The sequence below is a fragment of the Urocampus carinirostris genome, chromosome 14 (genome assembly GCF_059441175.1).
Source record: "Urocampus carinirostris isolate Australia breed hairy pipefish chromosome 14, RoL_Ucar_1.0, whole genome shotgun sequence".
In the NCBI taxonomy this organism is placed as follows: Eukaryota; Metazoa; Chordata; class Actinopteri; order Syngnathiformes; family Syngnathidae; genus Urocampus; species Urocampus carinirostris.
The window spans coordinates 116,915-137,721 of record NC_142362.1 but is presented as its reverse complement, the minus strand read 5'-3'; the positions used below and the strand labels follow the sequence as shown (position 1 = coordinate 137,721).

Sequence of the window (20,807 nt, the reverse complement as noted above, 5' to 3'; positions counted from 1 at the left end):
CGGGAAGTAGAAACCTTTTTTTAAAAAAAGATCATTCATTTGTATGCCGTATCAAACACTGAAAAAAACAGAACAAACTTTTTTTACAGACTTGAGCGTTTATTTGGATAATAAATGACTATACACTTTTTTACAATTAACCTTTCAAATAATAATAATCATCAACGTGAACATAACGAGAGTGTTTAGACAATCGGATGCGGAACACATTTCAGATGCAAATCAGAGAAATAGCGTGAACCGCGTTATGCTGTTACTCGCCGATTCAGTGATCCGTCACTCGATCATCCTAAACAGGTGGCGAATAGGGCCTGTTTGACCCGCTTCCGGGTTCGCTGATTAAAGCTCTCTTTGGGGTCCTTGGACCTTCACTTCCAAATATTCTAAACATCTCACTCTCGGCTTTTTTATTAAAACCTAGACTGAAACGACCCAACTTTGATCTAGAAAGCGTATGCCATGACAGAGCTGTCTGCAACCTAGCGTTTCTTTCTAAAGTACTTGAAAAAGGTAGTGGCACAGCAGCTCAATGATTTTCTATCCGAGAACAATCTTTTGGAACATATGCAAGGAAATAAAGACCGAAAGAAAAAGAGCTGGAGAATGAAAGAGATCAAAAGAAAGAGAAAGGGAAGAGTGGATAGGATGAAAGGATAACTTGGCTTTTTGAGTTCTCTTTGGAGCATTTTCTTACTTTTTATACTTTGCACGAATTTCAACTCTTCTAAAGTCTTCTAAAGTAAACGGATATTCTCATTTCGCGTTTGATTTGAAATCGCAACGTGATACAAACGCATTCAATTCAGAAATAGAATCCAGTCATTCAAGACACTACAGTATAGTGCGGCAGAAATGACTTCAAAGAGAGCTGCAGCGCCACCTAACGTATCAAATGCAAAACAGTGTGCCACGACAATTGGCTTGCCCGACTCGACCTGGATTTGCTTCTTCAAGCCGCAGGACCGCCTATGTAAAATCCATCCTACCATTATCTGCAGCGCTTATCCTCAGTAGGGTCGCGGGGGTGCCGGAGCCCATCCCAGGTGTCTTCGGGCAGTGGGCAGGGGACACCCCCAAGTGCTTGCCAGCCAATCTCAGGGACGGACAACTCACTAGCTCATTCACACCTAGGGACAATTGGGACCCGTCAATGAACCTTACATGCATGTTTTTGGAATGTGGGAGGAAACCGGAGTGCCCGGAGGAAACCCACGCAAGCACGGGGAGAACATGCAAATGCCTTACACGCGCTAACCACTGCGCTGCCCTTCTATGCAAAATCAAGAGTACAAAATATTTGGAGTAGAAATACTGAAAATGATGAAGTAACAGACGAGGTTTTAGGCCGGGATATCCGAGCGCTCTTCACCTCTGGGATAACTCTCAGCTTCCATGGACATCAAGAACTCTGCAAAGAGTAAAATAAACAGTGTTCAGAATACTTCAAACTCAAACATTTCTTTGTTACTCTGAGTAAAGGTATTCCCTATTTCTTACAAATGAACTGGGTGTGGAATTTTGAAATATTGTTAGTCTCTACCGCCATCTCCTGGCCTAAGTTGAGCATTGCAGCCTTAGACAGCTTGATGTGCGTGCATATCTTAGACGCGCTCGGACAAATGCTTTTGTTTATTATCTTTTCGAAGGGTTTGGGTTGGCGTTTCTTTCTAATCTACCCGTCAGGGCCCCCGTGAGAGTTGTTTTTTATCTACCACGTGGCCCCATTCCAAGCTAAAATGGCCTCGATACTCCCGAGATAGGAAAATCAAGCGTAAGGGCTCTTTGAACTCAGTAAGGAATCGTTCATAGAGAAAATATCGAACCTCGGAAAGAGACCTCAAAGGCCTTTTGCTACGTTACCTTCCGTGTAGTCAATTTCTGGCCTGGAAGAGATGACAGCCCACGCCAAGCCCACCAACAGCGCCACCACCAGGTTGACCACGATCCACGGTCGTAAGATCCGCTCCTCGGAGCCGGGAGGCCTGGAGAAATATCGCGTTTTATCCCTTTCCTATGTATTCCACCAACGTTTATAATATCGATGTTCTTCAATGATCCGCACAGTAGACCCTCGGGATAAGGCGACCCCGCCTTACGTCATTTCATGTAAGGCGTTTTGTTTTTCTAGCTTTGAGTTCTTGGATTGACGGGGTATGTCGGGGGTCCAGGGTTTCTCACCAGAGGGTTTTGTTGGCGCTGGGATAGAGGTGAATGCGGTCGCTGGTCATCTGCTGACTGAGGGACAGGATTAAAGCCGTAAAGTAGACTGAAAAGACAAGAGAAGAAGAAATGAAGTAGCAGCAAGATGACCGGAGCACCCCCTAGTGTACCGCTTCTCAACTGGTGTGACTTCAGGAGCCGGCGTTCCCCCCTGGTGACAAACCGACACCCTAAAATGTCCGCTTCTCAAATGAATCCGATGCCACGATTGGGCAGTTAAAAATGCAGATCGTCGCATATGAAACCATTTGAAGTATAAGTCTACATCGAATAGAAGCCACCTATCTATCTAGACATCTACAGTATCTATCTATCTATCTGTCAATCTGTCAATCTGTCAGTCCGTCCGTCTGTTTATCCGTCTGTCCGTCAGTCCATCTGTCAGTTTGTCGGTCTGTCCGTCCGTCAGTACGTAAGTCCGTCTGTTCGTCTGTCTATCCGTCTATCTGTCATTCAGTCCGTCAGTCCGTCAGTCCGCCAGTCCGTCAGTCCGTCCGTCAGTCTGTCCGTTTGTCCATCTGTTTGTTTGTCCGTCCATCTGTTCGTCTGTCCGTCCATCCGTCTATCTGTCTATCTGTCTATCCGTCTGTCTGTCTGTCTGTCAGTCCAGGATCGTACGGGGCGCTGCCGCCATCTACATTAAGGAGTGTCACCGTCCCTGTCACCGTCCCAGGAAAAAGGCCAGCGGGCCGCCGCAAAGGTGTCCCGCCGGCGGGTCCCGAGCCACCGGTTGAGAAACCCCGGCTTACGGAAGGAGGCGATGGCGGCGGGATCCCAGGCGGCGAATCCCCTCGGGGCGGCGGAGACCCGGGCCAGGTTGACTCTGCACGCCGTAGAAAAGGTCAATGAGAGGGACGGTAACGGGAACCGCCAGAGGCAAATTGCGCGGGAACCTATCGAAGGCGGAGACGGCGCTGACGGCCAACAGCAGGTAGAGCAGCGACTGCGTGGCGTAAGCCAGGCCGGCGTACTGCTGCGGGAGTCGGGACCGTTCGCACAGCAGCAGGAGGGCGCCGGCGTTACAGGCCGCGTATCCCGATAGGAAGCCGTTGCAGAACAGGCCCAGGACCCTGGACCCCAAAGAAAAAGACCGCCTTGAAAAGACTCCAAAAGACCCAGGAAATCACCATAAAGTCACTCTCCGTCAGCCACCTCCTAGCTCGCCTTTGTAGCGTTTTCATTTGACTCTCTTCAAAAAGGGCCACCGTACCGCTTCTACAACTTTCGGTCGCTTCGCCTTTTCACAGCCTTCGTTTGGGGTAGTCTGGCAGCGCCTCTTTTAATACGATATTATAATAGGCACACGCATTTGTTTCCAATTTTGGTCATTTTATACCCTCGCGGTCAACTTTCCTTTTTGATTTACAGTCAGAAATGGGGTCGTCTGAAAAGGGCTGCTGCCATCATCCGGTGAAATAGTGAACATTTTCTGGGTACACATTATATTCATACTGCGGGCAACATTACTGGCAAACCACATATGATTAATTCCAAGACAAAGGCTGCGGGCCAGTAAAAATTGGATCACGGGCTGTAACTGGCCCGTAGGACGGATTAAGAAGTATCTGAAGGAAAAATATATATTACGGTACTGTTTTTCAGATATTGTGTCACAGACCCCCCGGAAAGAGGTTTTTCACCCCTTGGGGTCCGTGGACCGCACTTTGGGAACCACTGTTTTGGCTCCCCTTTTAGGAGGGTCCTCCTTGTCATTAGAAAAAGATCACATGGGTTACAGAATTATTCAACTCCAAGTCTATTCTATTTTGCGTTCCTGGTAGAATTTGTGGCGTTTGTTTTTCCTGCGTATTTTATTTGTTTTTGGGTGTTTTTATTTATTGGCATACTTATTTTCAAAACATCTTCTTTGACTTCTATTTTGATAATTTAGTGTTTCCTATCTCGTTCTCTCCTATAGATAGCTCGACGAAGAACTCCTTGTTAATGAATAAAAAGGAAAATTTGGTTTTGCCTCGGGCTCAGTCTTGCAGATCACGGTAATTGGTCGGGCTCGGGCAGGGTCGGGCTATAATACTCGAGGGCCTGGGTCAGGTGGAGGCTTGATTTTTTTTTTAAGCCTGATCCTGGAAAAACTCAAGGATACGGTGGGATGAGGACAGAGACTTCATAACATCGTACACGGTGGTCCTCCATGAGGTAGAATCTGGCGTTTCTACAGCCTGCAGGCCAACTCCATTATGGCTTCTGGAGTGGACGCATATGTACCTGAGACCATCTGGCATAAGAGTTCCACAATCTTGAAAATCTTTTCTGAGAACCTGTTCCCTGGAATGAGATGTTCTCCTAACTTTGAGCATCTGGTGAAGCCCAGACGTGAGGTCATTTCTACGTTTTCCGCAACAATCTTTGTCCTAACGTGAAGAACGTGACTCAGGTCCTACCTGAAGCCGCCGTGGACTTTCAGGGCCACGTCTCCGGTGGTCCACGTGGTGGGGTCCGAGGAATGGTCCGGCCGCTCCGGATGAAGGAAGCTGTCGGCTCGCTCCGCCCGCAAACGTCCTACGTGAGCACCGACGCCATTTTGGAAAAACCGCGTTCGACCGGAAGATCTCTGGACCGGAAGAACTTACGATCCGTCTGGGAAGAGACCTTCTCCGGGGCCTGGCTGTTCCCCCGGGGTGCGGAGAACAAAGAACGTTGGGGAATGGGCGAAGGAGCGTCCGTCCCCACGTCGTCTTCGGAGCCGAGCCGCTTGCCGCCATGATGCTCTGTGGCTTTCGTCCTTCTAATCCAAACAAAGATGCAACCGTGACTTGGTTTTTACAAAATCCGTTTGCAGAAATCCAAAGTATGTCATATTTGACCACTAGAGAGAGCTGTTTAGCCTGCGGGCCGGATTCGATGCAGCCTGCGAGACACCGCTGAGAGAAGCGCAGGAGAAAAATGAGCTGCGCTTTGAAACCACTTGATGGTGACGAAACCAGGACAAGACACTCGCAAACACACTGGGCCCATATTACTTTCCCTCTCTTTCTTTCGGACTCTTTTTCTATTGCTCTGTCTCTTTCCTTCTCTTTTTTCTCTTTTCCTTTTCTCTCTTTCTGACTCTTTCCTCTCTCTCTCTCTCTCTCTTCAAACTCTCTCTCTTTTGATCTTTCTCTCGATTTCTTTGTCCCTTTAATCAATCAGATGAAAAACAAAAAGAAAAGATGGAGAAAAATGAAGAAAAAGATCAGAGGAAAAAGGATAAAAGAAAATGAAAGGGAACTAAAGAAGCAGGAAAATAAGGAAAGCGCCAGAGGGCGCTGTTGCCTAATATGTCACAGCAAGCAACAAAACATGGCGGCGACCTAAATGGGGATTCCGCAATATCAAAAAAATAGCTGGCTATGATTGCTACTTTTGTCTCGTATTCCAATCAAAGTGTTTTTTGGGGGGTTGAATCAATATGACACACTGTCCCTTTAAAAAGACCACCTCTTCCTTTTGGTCCTCGTGGTCACGGTAACGGTGGCTTCCTCCTCCTCCATCACGGCTTCCGCCGCGGTCCCGTTGGGGGTTCCCACCTCGTCCTCTTCTTCTTCTTCTGGAACCGCAAAATCAAGTTTAGAACCCCCCGGGATACAGCGGTCAAGGGATCCACGAACTCTTAACTGTGAGTATGATACGGCCGGTCAGTCGGATCCCTTGACCACCCGGGCGGTTAAGGGCAGCGTTTCCTGTGGTGTGTCTTGGGTAAGTACAGACCGGTGGCACCCATCCCTCTCCGGGCCAACATATCTTTCCACCCGATCAATGTGCTAACCTATCGTCATGAATTTATCTAGGGTAGCCGTGTCCAAAGTCTGGCCCGAGGGCCAGTCACCGCCCGTGATCCATTTTTGACCGTCCCGATGCTATGTGGCCACCTTGCCCTATTACAAAAATACTAAAGAAATACTCAAATATACTAGAAAACCGTTACTATTGAAAAATACTTCTGTAGAAATACTAAAAATATAGCACTACAGTCACACTCTCATAGAAAAGTTGTACTACAGAAATATGATGACAAAAATTCTTACTTTGAAAACACTACAGATAACACTGCAGACAAAAATATTTTAAAAATGGAACTACAGAAATACTACAAAGATGCTACTATGGAAATACTAGAGAAAATCCGACTCTATGATAAGTGTGGCAACTGCTGGTAAAGATGAAAAGATTGCCTTCCTCTTAAGAGGGAGCGAGTTGCCTTTCGATAAGCATATAGGAGTCAAACCAGGACTGACCAGTTGTGGGCGCTCTCTTCTTTTTCTTCTTCTTGTGCGCCACCGTCGCCGTTGCAGGGAGGAAACGGGGCGCGGTCGCTTCCCTCTTCTGATTGGTCAACCTGTGGTCCGTCTCCGCCTCCACGCCAACTGCTGTACAAACAAACAAAATCGCGGCCCGCGGGCCGGATCAGGACCGCCGGGGGTTTCGATCGGGCCCAGAGAAGCGCCAGAGTAAAAATAGACATGTCCACTTGATGTCGCCAAAGCCATGTCAAGAAACACACTGGACCCATGTTCCTTTCTCTCTCTCTCTATTCTTCTTACTTTCCTCTCTTTCTTTTTTTCTCTCTGTCTCTTTTGTCTTTCTCACTCCCTCTCTTTCTCTATCCATTCCTTTATCTCTCTCTTTTGCGTTCTTCTTCTTTTTCCTCCCTTTCTTACTTTCTTTTTATTTTCTCTCGCTTTTTCGCTCTTTCTCATCATCTCATTTCTTTCTACCTCTCACTTCCTTTCTTTATTTTCTCTCTTTCCTTTTAACCTCTGTCTCTCTCTCTCTCTCTCTCTCTCTCTCTCTGTCTCTCTCTCTCTAGGCCACGAAGCGCTAATTATTGTTTGATTTTTCAGAAGCCCCGCCTCCAAGATGGCAATGCAAATAGTTCCTCCGGTCAGGACTTACTCTCTGGGCGGCAGTGGTGGACCTCCTTCTTGGACTTCCTCTTCCTGCCCTTGGCCGTCGGCATGGCGACCGGTCTGCCAATCAGCGATCGAGGTCACTCCATGAGCTGCTAAACACGAGCGGTGATTGGATTAGCATGCGTTAGCGGCGCTTGCTAAGTCAATAGCAGAAGTTGTTTGGTTTGGAATTGGACCTTTAGCTAACTCATTCGGGGGAACAAAGTGTTAGCGTAGCATCTTTCAGCTCCCTTTCCAGAATGCTAAATGTAGCCCAGGTATTAGCGACGACAAGAGTAAATTCCTGGTTGCAAGCACTTCTCTGTGCTACACGTCCATTTTAGCTTCAGAGTTCGGTGAATGCCGATAACCCGGAGCAGGGGTGGGCTAACTACAGCCGGCGGGCCTCATGCGGCCCCTCAGACATAGTCGATACAGTACTACTCATAAAAAGGCGATTCTTTTTGGTGCCTTTGTGCGGCTGCGACGAAAACACGACCACAGAAATTCTACAAATATACAACAAAACTAAACATTACATTTAGTGCTCGAAAACAGGGACCTCGTATGTTATTTTTCTATACCCTAAAACTATTAGGGTAATACAACGATAAAAAACATATTATTACAGAAATATTACAACAGAAATTCTACAAAATATAACTATAAGTAATATCAAAATATACTCAAGAAATACTACAAAGACGCCGGTATGGAAATACTTCAACAGAAATACTACAAAAAACACTACAGTCATACTATAATACAAAAATAGTCTTACATAAATTTCACGACAGAAACCACAAAAATACAATTAAAATTATATTAAAAAATACTAAAGGAATACTGCAAAGACACTTGTGTGGAAAAACTTTAAAAATACTACAAAAAAGTACTACAGTATCACTGTAATACAAAAATACTTCTACAAAAATAATTTGACATAAATACTATCATAGAAGCATTACAGTACAACAGAAATACTACAAAATACAACGACAGTAATGTTATAGTATTCGATCTATCTCCTAAGATGTTGTAGACAACAATGTTGCTATGTCTACTATAGCCATGCTACTATGCTACATTTGTTAGCCGCAGTGCTTTTATGCTAGTTGTATCACTGAGACTGCAACTAGGCAAATGATACAGTATTACCTTTAATATGCTACATATAGTATGACTTGGAATATTATTAAGGCAAATGACTCACTAGTATGCTTCATTTAGTAATATTAGTAGTAATACAACTCATACTATGTAGTATATTGCAGATCACGATTGCTATGCTACACAAATAACGTATCTAGACTCTGCTCCACATATAGAATATACAGGCGCTAGAATACTGTTTTAGTACTGCTGCTTTGCGACACGTATCAACATATACAAGTACTTCTACACGGTGAACATAAAGGAGTTACTAGCTCATGTCACTCACCGTCTTGAGGGACAGGTGGACGTGTGCTTAGCCTATAAGAGAACTTAGCGATGATGTCATCGCCGTTTACTTTACAGGCGCTAACGATCCCCGGATCAATTCAGAATATTTCATTCAGAATAACTCAAAAAAAAGAAAAACGGAAACGAAAGACTTACCTGTGCCAGTGCAATAGTCCGAGTCCGAGCGTTTTCAATAAAAGGACATTTTTGAAGGAAGTCCTGGTCAAAAACAACAGGGACAAAAATGCTATCACGCTAACTGGACGTGACGTCCTTGAGATCACGGATTGGTCCTCGATTCCTCTTTTCACACATTCAAATACTTCATTTGTTCACATTGGCGACTCGAGTAAATCCCGTTAGTAGCACCGATTAGCTTCATGCGCTGGATTAGCAGAGAGTGAGAGAGAGAGAGCGTGTTGTTGACTAGTCATGCAGGTCACTCGGCCGCTCGGTATTCAGCCAATGAGCCAGGTTGCTTGTTAGACTGCATGGTATGGTTTAGTATAGTAGTGCCAAATTGACTCCAGGACCAAATAGTAGAGTTCAATGTCCTGGAGAATTTTATACATTTGACTATAAAGGATTTTATACAATTGAATACAAGTTACATTTATTGAGTTTAACGCGATAGTTATTTACTGACTGTGCCTTTATTCAATGAGCAGTGAACGTTCAGGGCAGGCATAAGTGGCGGAAGAGGTTGTTTACAGGAACGGGACGTTCCGCTGATAGCACAATCAGCACACCCAGACGCCGTTGACGCAGAAAGGCCCGGTGTTGTTTTGAGGAAGCCGGACATCAAGACGCTCGTTGGGCTTCCTTGGCACGCCCATGGGAGGGGCCGGCACACCATTATGCAGGGAGAAGATGGCCAATAGGAGAAAGCTAAAGGACTTCGGAAATAGGCTTCCCAGAGACTCCGACGTCGCTTCTTCGGCCTTCTCCTGAATAATTTCTTTTGTTAAGAAAATAAAATTGCCCCCGTGTGAAAATGTCGGCTTTCCTGTTCGTTTTTCCCTCAAGATACGAGCGTGCATAAATTGTTGGGTGAATGTAGGTTGTGTTTGGTTAATGGAGTCAGATAACTCATTTAAAAAATGTGTTAAACGCTACATTTTGATATTTTATTTCCAACAGTCCTGAAAAGAAGTTGAATTGTACAGCTCGCAAACGGGGTGAAAAGAGCTACTATTGTCAAATTAAAACGGTCACTGCACATATACAGTCGCGATCGTAGGATCGTTTACTTCAATCATTTCTAACGTCTTCATTAACATTCATTTAGTTGCCATTAATGACTTCTTTGAGTTGATTTTGTCGTCATTAATCGTGTCGAGGAAGACAAATCCGTTCGCGCTGAGCTTTTTCCAACCACTGAGTCTGCAGACACCTCCGAAGACCCGCAATTCGTTTTCAGGAAGTGAGCGGACTCTCCTTCTCTATGTTAGAGAGTAGAAACCCTAAGGTCTTGATATGGAATCAAAAGATGAATGATCTGAGTCTGTGTGCTAGGAATGAGTGTCTAAAAGAAATGTACTTTATTTTAAAATACATGAAAAGGAACGTACACACATCACCTTTAAAAGCAGACGCGCAAACAGCTTTCTCTCTCTTCACCGACAGTGCTTGCCTTGGAAGCCACAATCAAGTGGGGGGGGGGACAGATACTTGATCAAAATGGCCTTTCTCTCTTTTCTCTTCCTACCCTTCTTTCTCTCTTTCTACCCTTCGCGCTTTCTTTTCTCTTTTCTCTCCTTCTGTCTTTCTATTTCCCTTTGGATTTCTTTCTTCCTCTCCCTTTCTTTTTCCACGACTTTGGATCTCTTTTGTTTTTTACGCTCTCTCCCTCTCTCTCTTTTTCTTTCTTTGTCCCGCCCTCTCTCCTTTTCCCCTCCCTCTTTCTCTTATTTTTTATCAGTCTTTTTCTTTCTCTTTAATCGACTGGACCGGCCCCCGACAGAATGTTTGTTCTATCGTGTGGCCAAATATGTTCGACAGCCCTTCTTTAGCTTCTAAGACCGGAAAGGTTTTGTTTCCCCGATATCATTGTTTCAAAATGCGGTACTCCTCGTCCTCCGTTGGTGCAGCAGGAAATTTCCACGACCACTTCCCTTTATGTTTGGTTTTCCTCAAAGTATCGGTTTTGTTTGGACTCCGCCCATTCAGTATAAAAGCAGTCGCTACAGCCTCGGTCCTGCGGCTCACCGCTGGCCGTTCGTACTCTCCGGTTTTCTCCGACGTGTCCCGTAAACCCGTCGGAGTTTTCGGTCATTTCCGTACACGTTAAACTTCCTGGTGGTCCTGGACTCGGGTCCAGCGGACCGGTATCCAGTTAGCGTCCTCCTGTGCCCGGCGGATCGCCAGATGTAGCTGAGCGCAAGTGTCCGTTAGCTGCTCGTTGACCAAGACCTCGTCCAACAGATGTTTGTACTTGTTCTCCATCTTCCCGGACCATTCGGCCAAGTCGGCAAGGTCCTGCCTCTGTGGAAAGCACACATATGTCCTTAGCTGGCTGAATTAGCCATGTATACACATAGCTAAGTAGCACGTAGCATACCTAGGCTACGTCCCTTTCATTAGAAATGTAGCTTAAAGGTAAATAGGTGGGTCAAGGTAGTTGTTTTGCGCACTATTTTTTTCTATCGGTCCCAAACGAATCAAGAGGAGGAAATCAAAAACGTGTTTTTCCCAAAATCCGATTCATGGATAATGAAAGTTTGTCGCAGCCCTACTCGCGAGCTACGTCAAGACTTACTCGCCGCGTTCTCCGTGAGCGATCGAGTCATCGCAACACGAGTTAGTATTGAAAGGTGGAATGCGTTTGGGTCTTTTCCCCCTCCCCATCTTACCGTCACGATTCGACTGTGCAGGTAAGCGCAAACCATCCTGGCGTTCCCTCGCGTCAGCGCCAGTCGCTCCACGCTGGGAGCTTTGATGAAGATGACGAAGGGCATGTACCTTCTGGTCCTCAGAGGAGCGATGTTCTAACCCGGGACGGACAAGTCAGACCTTAACATTCGGCCGTACAGGGCGGTCCTGTCTAGGGCTGCACCATCGACCCGAATCCGACTGCCATTTGCTTGTTTTGGCTCATTGGTATTGTCACGATTGCCGATTGGGGGCACCTACGACTGCCCCGTGGTCGCTGATTGGCTCCCTGACTCTTTTTAAACCCCCTTCTCCCAAGCCGTCAGACCGTCTGCGAACCTATGCTCTCAGCTAGGCAAGCTTTGTACTCTCCGACATTATCCTGCCCTGTTTTTTCCTGCCTGATATCTGTTGCCGACCTGTTTCTGGACCCGTTTCTGCTTTGCTCCTCTGTCCCTGGCTATCGACCTATTTTCTCGCTGTCTACGACGACCCTCGCTCGACACGGAAGTGCCACTTCCGCGTTCCTGCCATCAGCTACCTTCGGATGGTGGAAGCAAGAACTGCTCTCTTTCTCAATAAAAACGGAGTCAAACGAACGCTATTGGGTCCGGTTTCTGGTTTGTGACAGTTATTTTCTTACAGCTGTTGCTAACGAGGCCACGTCGCTACGATTAAAAAATCGCACGGAAGTCTCACGACGGGCTTAAAAATCGTGCAGCCCTAGGAATCCGAGCCCCCGTGGATTGTTCCTACGTGCGGTTCGATGTCAATCACGCACACGCGTCCCCGTTTGATGACCTCGTCGATGGCGTCCACGCTGGTCCCGTACTTGTTCCCGAGGTATTCGCCGTACTCCACCATCCTGCACAGATGCCGGGGTCGGGTGCACGCCGAGCGGTTGAGACCCCCTGTCCCCGCCCTAAGTGAAGCTCACCTGTGGCTGCACACCATGTAGTCAAAGAGTTCTTTGTCGACAAAGTGATACTCCCGGCCGCTCTGCTCCCAAGGTCTCATTTGTCGCGTGGTGTCTGCCGCATCCAATCACAACAAGCATCGCTCAATCACTGGCCGCTCTCGCGGTGCCTTCGAGCGCCGCGGTAAAATCGAGTGGCGGCCGCGTACGGGGTACGGGTCCCTCGTAGGCGTCCGGGTCCAGTTTGATGAGCGTCCGTCGAAGCTGGCTGACGCCGACTCCTGAAACGCCTGTCGGAGACCCGCCAAATGGCCCGCGGGACACACGTTTAGTGCACCGTCCCCACTTTACTTCACCTTACGGTGTGGAAGAAGACGTTTTCCGGCCCCTACTACATAACGGGGAGGCTTAACGACCTTTTCCCAAACCTTTTCCACCCATCAACTCTGCCAACACCCCGCAATTCATTGACAGGAAGTGAGCAGACTCTATTTGTAATTTGCATGCCAGAAGATTTATTTTATGGTGTGTCCAAGTAAGTTTTTACTATTATCAACAATTATTATCATCAACCAATTGGAGAACCGGATTTGGAAAAGCATCAACAGGAACTGAACCAGTCACAGAATCTCGAGTGACTGACATCATCCAGTCTTTAAAAGAGAGGTGCGAACACCTTTCCGACTCTTACTTCACGTTCCCTTTTCTGAAAAGGTTGGATTTTGATATCATATTCAATGCTGGTCTGTTATTGGTTTGCATGATCATGCAGATATGCTACTGGCTGAAAAACTTCCCATTTCAATCCGCTTTCAGCAAATCAATCCGGTATTTGGGACGGTATACCGCAACGCTTTGTCAGTGAGCTGGCTGCGTAGAAAACCGAACTGAAAAATCAGCGCCAACCGGTGGCCGACCCGAACGGTAAAGAGAAAAGGATGATTTTCTCACCGACGAGGAGGACGAGGCGGTGACGGTCTTGCGGGGGTCTCCGATAGAGGACCACCTCCTCGTAGGGCGTGGCCACCGTGCCGACGGTCATGCTGCTGCAGGACTGGCGCCTCCTCCTGGACAGCGACTTTCTCAACAGGCAGAAACTACGGCGGAAACCCGCTGAAAACACAGTTTATTTTTCCCACGTCCGGGGATCAAACTGGCACAATGTTCAAACGAAAGCCGGTTCTTTTACCCAGGTAGAGTCCCTCAGGAAAATCCGACAGTCCGGCCTCTGAAAAACACCGCACGTCAGACATACTCTAACTCGACAACTGTAAAATCCTCTACCTTGCCGGTCAATAAAATGTAGTCATTATTTTTCTAACACAGGATCCTGTCATGATTCCTGATGCGGGGCACCTGAGACTGCTGGACTCTTTTCAAACTCTCTTCTTCCTGAAAGAACCCGTCAGATCGTCTCCAAACCTATGCTCCCAGCTAGACGTGCTTTTGTGACTCTCCGACTCTATCCTGCCCCGTGTCCTGCCTGATACCCGTTGCCGACCTCTTTTCCGGACCCGTTTATGTTTTTGCTCCTTTGCCCCGGCCATCGACCCGTTTTCTCACTTTTGACGACGACCTTCGCTCGACACGGAAGTGCCGCTTCCGCGTTCCTGCTTTCTGCTACCCGTGACCGACGATCGTCGGTTCGTGGATGCAAGTCCTGTTCTCCTTAATAAAAACGGAGTAAAACAAACGCAATTGGGTCCCGTCTCCGTTCCTGGTCTGTGACAAATCCAGGAATGACTGACAATCAGACTCAAAACCTAATAACGGACCTGCTGGAGAACCACTTCTAAATGAACCGACTGTACAATGATGAACCGAAGTACCAAGTAAAACCTCAATTACTTGTCGGCCAAAACACTGAAGAATTCGTCGTAATTGAAAAGCTGACTGACAAATGACCTCGCTAACTCATTCACTTACAACTGGACTGACTAGTCAGCTCTCACCCAGTGTCAAGAAGTGTCTAGACTAACTATTAGCTAACTAATTACATTTTGACCAACTGTAAGACTCACCAACCTACATTATAACAACAAACCAACAGACTGTTCTTCATACTACCTAGTTTCTTCATGAGTAGGTGTCACGGTTGCCATGGCGCCCAATTGGGCCCCGCCGTGTGGCGCCAGCTTCTGTTACGGTTGCTAGAGTGCCCAATTGGCCCCGCCCATGGACACTAGCTGAAACGCATTGACAGATAGCTCCCTTAAACGCCGTCCTGTGAGTCGCCTTTTGTCGGACCGTCTGCGAAACTCTGTTTTGACGCGTCAAGCCCTGAGAATCTCCGTTTTTTTCCCTGTGTTTTTGCTCCAGTTTTGCTTTCGCCACGATCTGTTTGATTTTGACCACTTCCGCGTTCCGAGCAATCTACTCCCCACGACCGCGAGTGGGTTCTGCTTCCCGTCCTGGTCCTGACAGTAGGTCTCAGACTCACTGGGCAAAATAGGAAACTACTTACTAACCCATTATACGACTAGTTTATGGAAGATTTACGTACCCATATGTGCTTCTTCTAGATCTGATGGAAAAACGAAACAATATTTATGTTCAAATGAAAATCCAAAAGTCCCGTCATAGAGAGGAAAAGAGGCATCCGTTACCTGCCGTATATTTCTCTTGAGGCTCTTCCTCTGAAAGGGAAAACATTTCAGTGCACAAAATCGCCTGGTTTATAAGACAAGAGGACTCACCGTGATCCGATTTGTTTCCGTCTTGGGCTTCAGGATGGGACAAAAGAGCGTTCAATTAGGAGCAAGATCGCCCGTATTGTCATCTGCTTGTCCTCACCTGTCTTGCTGCTTCCGCTGCCGCCGCCAAGCTCCTCCTTATCCTCCTTTTTACTCTCCTTCTGATCCCTTTGTTCCTTTTGCCTACTAATGATATTGTCGGCAAAACAATGCAAAGAATAAACATGCGTCATCGTCGCAGGGACAGGTGACAATTTAGCTCTGATAGGTAATTTGGTGCGTAGAAGGGTAGGGTATGTAGGTAACTAGGACGCTCCAAATGTCGCTTGGGATGTAGGTTAACAGTTAGGTAAGTATATGAAAGGCTAAGTAGTAAAGGATTTTATAAACATTTGACTATAAAGGATTTTATACGATTGAATACAAGTTACATTTATTGAGTTTAAAGCTATAGGGGGGAAGTCGTCTCCCGAGGGCACACTTACATCTGCCCCTGTGCAAAATTGCAGACGGCCTGATCATTATCTTTCTTCTCTCTCAAAAATTGAGCATGCACGATTGATGGGTGAATGTAGGTCGTGTTGGTTAATAGAGTCAGATAAGTCATTCGAAGATTTTGGTCAAAGTTTGGGACATTTTTATAGTTAGGAATCCGACAGTCGGTAGGACGGTCTTTTGGCCACTCAAATGGTTTGTTTGTTCAATATTGGTCAATAAGTAGGTAGGTGAGATTTGGTCAGGTCCGTAGGCCTTTCCGTCGGTTCATCGGTAAAATGTTCGACAATATGTAGCTAAATAGTTAGCTAATTGAGAGGGTAGGTGAGAGGTAGGAAGGACAGTTCATTTGTTCGTCTGTAAGTAGGTAAGTAGTTAGTCATGTAGGTCTATTTAAGTATATAGTACGTGAGAGGGTAGCTGTGTAGAACAGTTCAGGGGCCAGTCCATTGGTCGGTCTGTAAAACGTTGGTTGGTTGTAATAGTTATCTAGGTCATGACCTTGGCCGTCAGTCCTACTGTGTTTGAGCGGACTAGCCAACCGGCCGATAGCGAGCCAATCGCGGCATCAAGTAACCTCTTTAAAGTGGCGGCCGACGGAATCAATCCGGCGAAGGAAGCCGAGCTGGTCAGCTTCCTGGCCTGCCACCACTGTCCGTCCGACTGATCCAAAACCTCCAGCACTTCTCCCTTGCTGAAGAGAACCCCCATCTCAGGGCACGGTATGGATGGGTCCTGCAGAGGGCAGTAGTCCACCATGGCCCTCATGTAGACCTCAAACACAAATAAGACACTCCACTGACGCCTCTTAAAAAGAGGATCGAGCAAATGCTCTGCTGGAGATTGCTCACTGGTTTGTTGATGCTGCTTATTTGGCTGGTATTTGGAACCACTTTGAAGAGGATGGGGCCTTCAGACCTCATCTGACCACACGAGGAAAGAACGGGAAGCGTGAGGAAGACTCGAAAAACGAAGCGAAACGTGATCATGTTCGACGGTAGACCGACCAGGATCCGGGTGATCTCCTCCGGCTCCAACCCGACCAGTGGCTTGCCGTCCACCTCCAAGAGAAGGTCACCTGGATGAAGAAGACCTGCCGCACGAACAACCCCGGCATTATAAGGAATCTTTGCGAGTGCTCAATCGGAAAATGGGGAATAACAGTGTGTAAGTGCTTAGTAATCATTTTATGGAAGCGTCGCGTGGTACAGACCGCTGCGGTCCGCGAGTCCTCCTCGGATCACCCTGGCCACAAAGATCTCTCCCGTCTCCTTGTCCTTCCGTATGCTCGCCCCCTGAGACGGACAAAAGCGCACTGTGAGAACAAATGTCCATCGGGGTCTCCGTCTGAAAACTCTCCAGTTTTTTTCCGACCAAGGGTTGCTCATTCTTAGCCAGGCAAACGATCCTCACGAGCTCCTCGTCTTCAGGCAGTCTGTCCGGTAGCGGTGCCAGGATCGGTCCGTAGTCCGCCTGAGCGACGGCGTCGTGACACGAGAGCAGGGCCTGAAATCGAAAATTCTAGGGAGTCGAGGGTCGGTCTTCAGAAGCGAGCGGGCCATTCCTTTCAAAGACCTTCATATGTGGAGAGCTGAGGAGTATCTGAAGCTCTGTGGCTTCCTCAGAGGGCGTCTGGACCGTGTGCAGGACGGCTTGGACCTAAGCATGGGGCAGAACTCTGAGTTAGCCTCTCTAGTTAGCATTGAAGTCTAGCGGTTAACCTTTCTTGATGAGCAACGTGGGGTCTACACAAAACAGGTCACATCATTGGAAAGGATGAACTCTACGAGGACCGTTTAAGATGATGCGTTCATGAGAATGGTTAAGGACAACCTCACGTGAGAGTCCCAAAGACGGACACAGGAAGGGGCGGGGCCGGCGGCGCTCGAACCTCAATAGACGCTCGTAAATCTGTACGAGAAGAAGACGGGATGCCGTGTCAAAAGATCCCGGTTCTTCCCGTTTTGAGTTTGGGTACCTTCAGAAGAGCACGAAGCCACGGAGCGCTGAGGACTCGGTGGAGAAGATGGGCGCCGGGTAGGTTTCTATCCACCGCTTCGTTCGCGTCCTCCACCATCTTGGACAACGCATCGCTGATGCCTCGCACGCACCCTGCGTCCACAGTCATAGGGATGGGGTCAAATACCGTAGACCCCGGGATCCCCCGTTTCGCTCTACCGTGTGGAATCATATGTTTCTTAGTCCTGAAGGATTTTATATTTGATTTCTTTGACTCTAAGGGATTTTATACACAAATGACAGTTATTGAATGCAATGAAGATTTTTCACAGAGGAGGCTGAAGTTCGATGACGGGTCGCGCCGTTCCGAGTGTGGAGTGTTTTGGCTGGGGAATTCGGATAGCGGGGCGCTGACGAGGGAATCAGGCCTCGTTTTGAGAAACGTTTGGCATTATTTTGAGCCGATATGAGCTTCCTTTAGACATGGCGGCGCCTTTCGACACGGAGGTGGTGAAGCTGGCACCTGACCCGCCCCATGAGGGGGGGCCTTTGTGACGCACCGGTCAGACGAGGTGGCGACGTGGGGAGTTCCTGGCCCGCCCATGGGGGAGGGGCCGACGCCCCGACTTTTGAAAAGACGGAAGAAAGAAGACGGACGGAGAGAGATGGGAAATCATATCGGAGAACGAAATCGAAAAAGGAGACTCGAGGAAGCCTCGAGCGACAATTATTCGCCTGATTGGATGGAATTCACTTCGTAAAATACTTTAAGAAAATAAATCTGCCCCCGTGTGGAAAAGCCTATCTTTTGTCAATATTTTTCCCTAAATTAAGAAAGGAGCATGCATTGTTAGGAGAATAAAGTTTGTGTTTGGTAAATGGAGTCAGAGAACTCATTGGAACAATTTGGTAAACGCTACATTTGGAATATGGTTTTTTTCCCTAACAGTAGCCAGAGTTACGGCTCTAAGATGCCTCTCTGTTACTGGTCGACATCGTGTACAATGCCGCTCTGCTATTGGTTTGAGTCACTAAAGCCTGAAAATGCAGATACGCTATTGGCTGAACTATTTCCCACAATGACTTTGTTTCATTCATTCAGTGCAGAATCTCACGTTGGTCATACTTTATTTTTTGACTGTATTAATTAGGTATTGGTCCCAGGGATTTCAGTGATGCTAAAGGGAGACGCAAAAACATAACCGTGGAAACAAAGCTCACAAAGAACGTAAGACAGAGACGTTACTTAAAAATGAGGTCATTAAAGGAAGGACATATTTTAAAGGCATGACAATTCTCGCAAGTTGAAGTTTTGTAATGGATTTGTCACGATTACTGATGTGAAGCGCCTGTGCCCGCTCGTTTGGCGCCAACTGCCTCGGACTCTGATTGGCTCCCGGTCACTATTTGAACCCTCGTCTATCCGTCACCTGTTGTCAGTCCGTCTGCAAACCTCAGTTTACTCTAGGCAAACCTTTCGACCTTGACTCATTCCTGTTTTGGCTCCCGTCTGTTTCCCGGTTTCGACCCGTTTTTTGATCTTGACCACGTCTACTCTCCTCTCCTGGTTTTCGACTCGTTGCTGATCTCGACCACGTTTTTTGCTCTGCTGTCCCGGCCACTGACCCGTTTTTTCCGGTCTCGACACCGCCATCGTTCATCACGGAAGTGCAGCTTCCGCGTTCGGAGCGACCTGCTCCCCGCGACCGGCGATCACCGGATCGTGTGTGCAATCCTTTCCCTTCTTCCCAATAAAACCGAGAGAAGCGTACGCAAGTGGGTCCTGTCTCCGTTCTGGTCCCGACACAATTCTAATTTGCTCCCCTCTTTGCATCCAGCTGCTACTTCACTGTACCAGCTCCATGTCCATCACACCAAAGAGAAATCAGTTTCCTTTTTCCTTTACATGTACACTCGTTTACAATGTTATTCAATCGTATTTTTGTAAATAACAAATACATATTTCTGACTTTATACGATTTGGGTATTTGTATGCTTTTTATCTATGATACGGGGCGTTTAAATCTAATGACCATAGGGTCTATCCCCCGCTATGCGATCCTTTCCTCAGAACGGATTCTTATTGTATCCCGGGGCCCGAACTTATTCAGAAATAAAGACCTCAAAAGGGTAAATAAAAAAATATTGAGGGAGAAAGGAAATTCCTTACCGTCCTCCTCAGTGTGCGTCATGGCGATCTTCTTCTCGACATTATTGAACTACAGGTAAAAAGAAAAGTCATTAGTACTTTTCAACGACATGTAATAACGTTTAATACCACCAGGATTCGCCATTGAGCCACAGGAACCAAAATAAGCTTGATTCAATGAACTCCCAAACAAGCTTTATTTCACTTATATACTGAGTTCATCAATTGAGTTTCGTCAAATCAATGTTTTGTACTAGAACCGGGACGTGACTCGTTTTCTTTATCGGTTATTATGGGGGAGAGTACTCCAAACAAGCAAATCAACCACATTTATTTTTAAAAGAGTCCAAAAAATTCTTGAAGTCATTAGAATGCGAATCGATCCTTACCTGAGGATGGTCTCGCTGGAGTGTCACGCTGATGTTTGCATTTGGAATGGCAGATTAACTCCAAAGAGTCTCTAATCCTCTAAAGCTTTTAAAAGTCTCTACTGGGTCTCACGCGCTCCCGCCAAGACGCGTGCAGGGACACGCCAGTTGTAATGACGCCCCCGGGACGCTGGAGGGCAATGTTGTCTTTCGTCACTCGAACGTTCCAGAAACTGTATTCCAGGGATTTACGACTTTTTTTTTTAGCTTGGGGCCACGGGGTAGGAAAGAAATCGACTCCTCTTGAGCTTCTCTCAGGTTTACCGGCCGTATTCCATCTTTTGGTTGAGGAGGATGGACCCATGCGGGGGAGGCAGGGGTGCTACAAAACGAGGATGGTATCCATCCACTAAGATCTGGACCAAAGTACCAAACAAACATGTGGGCACAAAGCAACTAAACTGTCTGAGCAAGAAATCAGAAACCTAAACTAAACCTCACACAGTCCAAACTCGAAACAAGGAAACTGCAATAACACGGGAAACAGAGAAACCGGAAACTGACAAACAAAGGTGTATGTGAAAATTGAAAAGTGGCTAACAAAGTAACAAACCAGAGGTCTCAAAGACCAACAAAACAAACAAAACCTGGTATGGCAATAGCAACGAAACATGCCGTTGAGCAGTCCATATGAAGGCTAGGAATGACAAGGAACAGGTTGACGCAGGTGTGCGCAGTTCTTCCACTCCCCCCGTGTTGGCACAAAAATACTAACCATTTAGAAAACAAATTTTGTGCTTCAAA

The 20,807-nt window shown here is 47.0% G+C and overlaps 2 protein-coding genes across 2 annotated transcripts; both read right to left on the bottom strand.

The window, feature by feature from the left end:
- Window positions 1-84: 84 nt before the first annotated feature.
- LOC148352370 (transmembrane protein 237A-like) lies at window positions 85-8,930 on the bottom strand. The gene is made up of 12 exons (XM_088353478.1): window positions 8,709-8,930; window positions 7,114-7,222; window positions 6,456-6,587; window positions 6,196-6,215; window positions 5,659-5,834; window positions 4,812-4,966; window positions 4,623-4,740; window positions 3,114-3,290; window positions 2,970-3,043; window positions 2,179-2,266; window positions 1,861-1,982; window positions 85-1,408 (listed from the first exon to the last, which is right to left on the bottom strand). The coding sequence occupies exons 2-12, from the start codon at window positions 7,175-7,177 to the stop codon at window positions 1,341-1,343; spliced, it is 1,194 nt and encodes a 397-aa protein (XP_088209604.1). The 5' UTR covers window positions 7,178-7,222; window positions 8,709-8,930; the 3' UTR covers window positions 85-1,340.
- A 1,140-nt stretch (window positions 8,931-10,070) lies between these two features.
- LOC148352369 (MAGUK p55 subfamily member 4-like) lies at window positions 10,071-20,162 on the bottom strand. The gene is made up of 21 exons (XM_088352567.1): window positions 20,025-20,162; window positions 19,657-19,705; window positions 17,506-17,639; window positions 17,361-17,438; window positions 17,103-17,186; window positions 16,902-17,033; window positions 16,741-16,822; window positions 16,535-16,620; window positions 16,379-16,450; window positions 16,105-16,301; window positions 15,133-15,218; window positions 15,036-15,062; window positions 14,946-14,975; window positions 14,843-14,863; window positions 13,529-13,567; window positions 13,291-13,452; window positions 12,549-12,629; window positions 12,361-12,454; window positions 12,180-12,288; window positions 11,405-11,539; window positions 10,071-11,036 (listed from the first exon to the last, which is right to left on the bottom strand). Exons 2-21 carry the CDS (start codon window positions 19,676-19,678, stop codon window positions 10,839-10,841), a joined length of 1,869 nt encoding a protein of 622 aa, XP_088208693.1. The 5' UTR covers window positions 19,679-19,705; window positions 20,025-20,162; the 3' UTR covers window positions 10,071-10,838.
- Between the last annotated feature and the right edge of the window lie 645 nt (window positions 20,163-20,807).

Coding starts and splice junctions, on each gene's coding strand:
- LOC148352370 (XM_088353478.1), bottom strand. CDS start 7,177: ATGCCGACGGCCAAGGGCAGGAAGAGGAAGTCCAAGAAGGAGGTCCAC. Junction 4,741..4,811: donor GGTCTCTTCCCAGACGGATC/GTAAGTTCTTCC, acceptor GTGCTCACGTAG/GACGTTTGCGGGCGGAGCGA. Junction 1,409..1,860: donor AGAAATTGACTACACGGAAG/GTAACGTAGCAA, acceptor TACTCTTTGCAG/AGTTCTTGATGTCCATGGAA.
- LOC148352369 (XM_088352567.1), bottom strand. CDS start 19,678: ATGACGCACACTGAGGAGGACG. Junction 14,976..15,035: donor CGGAAACAAATCGGATCACG/GTGAGTCCTCTT, acceptor TTTCCCTTTCAG/AGGAAGAGCCTCAAGAGAAA. Junction 13,568..14,842: donor TCTAGAAGAAGCACATATGG/GTACGTAAATCT, acceptor GGTGTTTTTCAG/AGGCCGGACTGTCGGATTTT.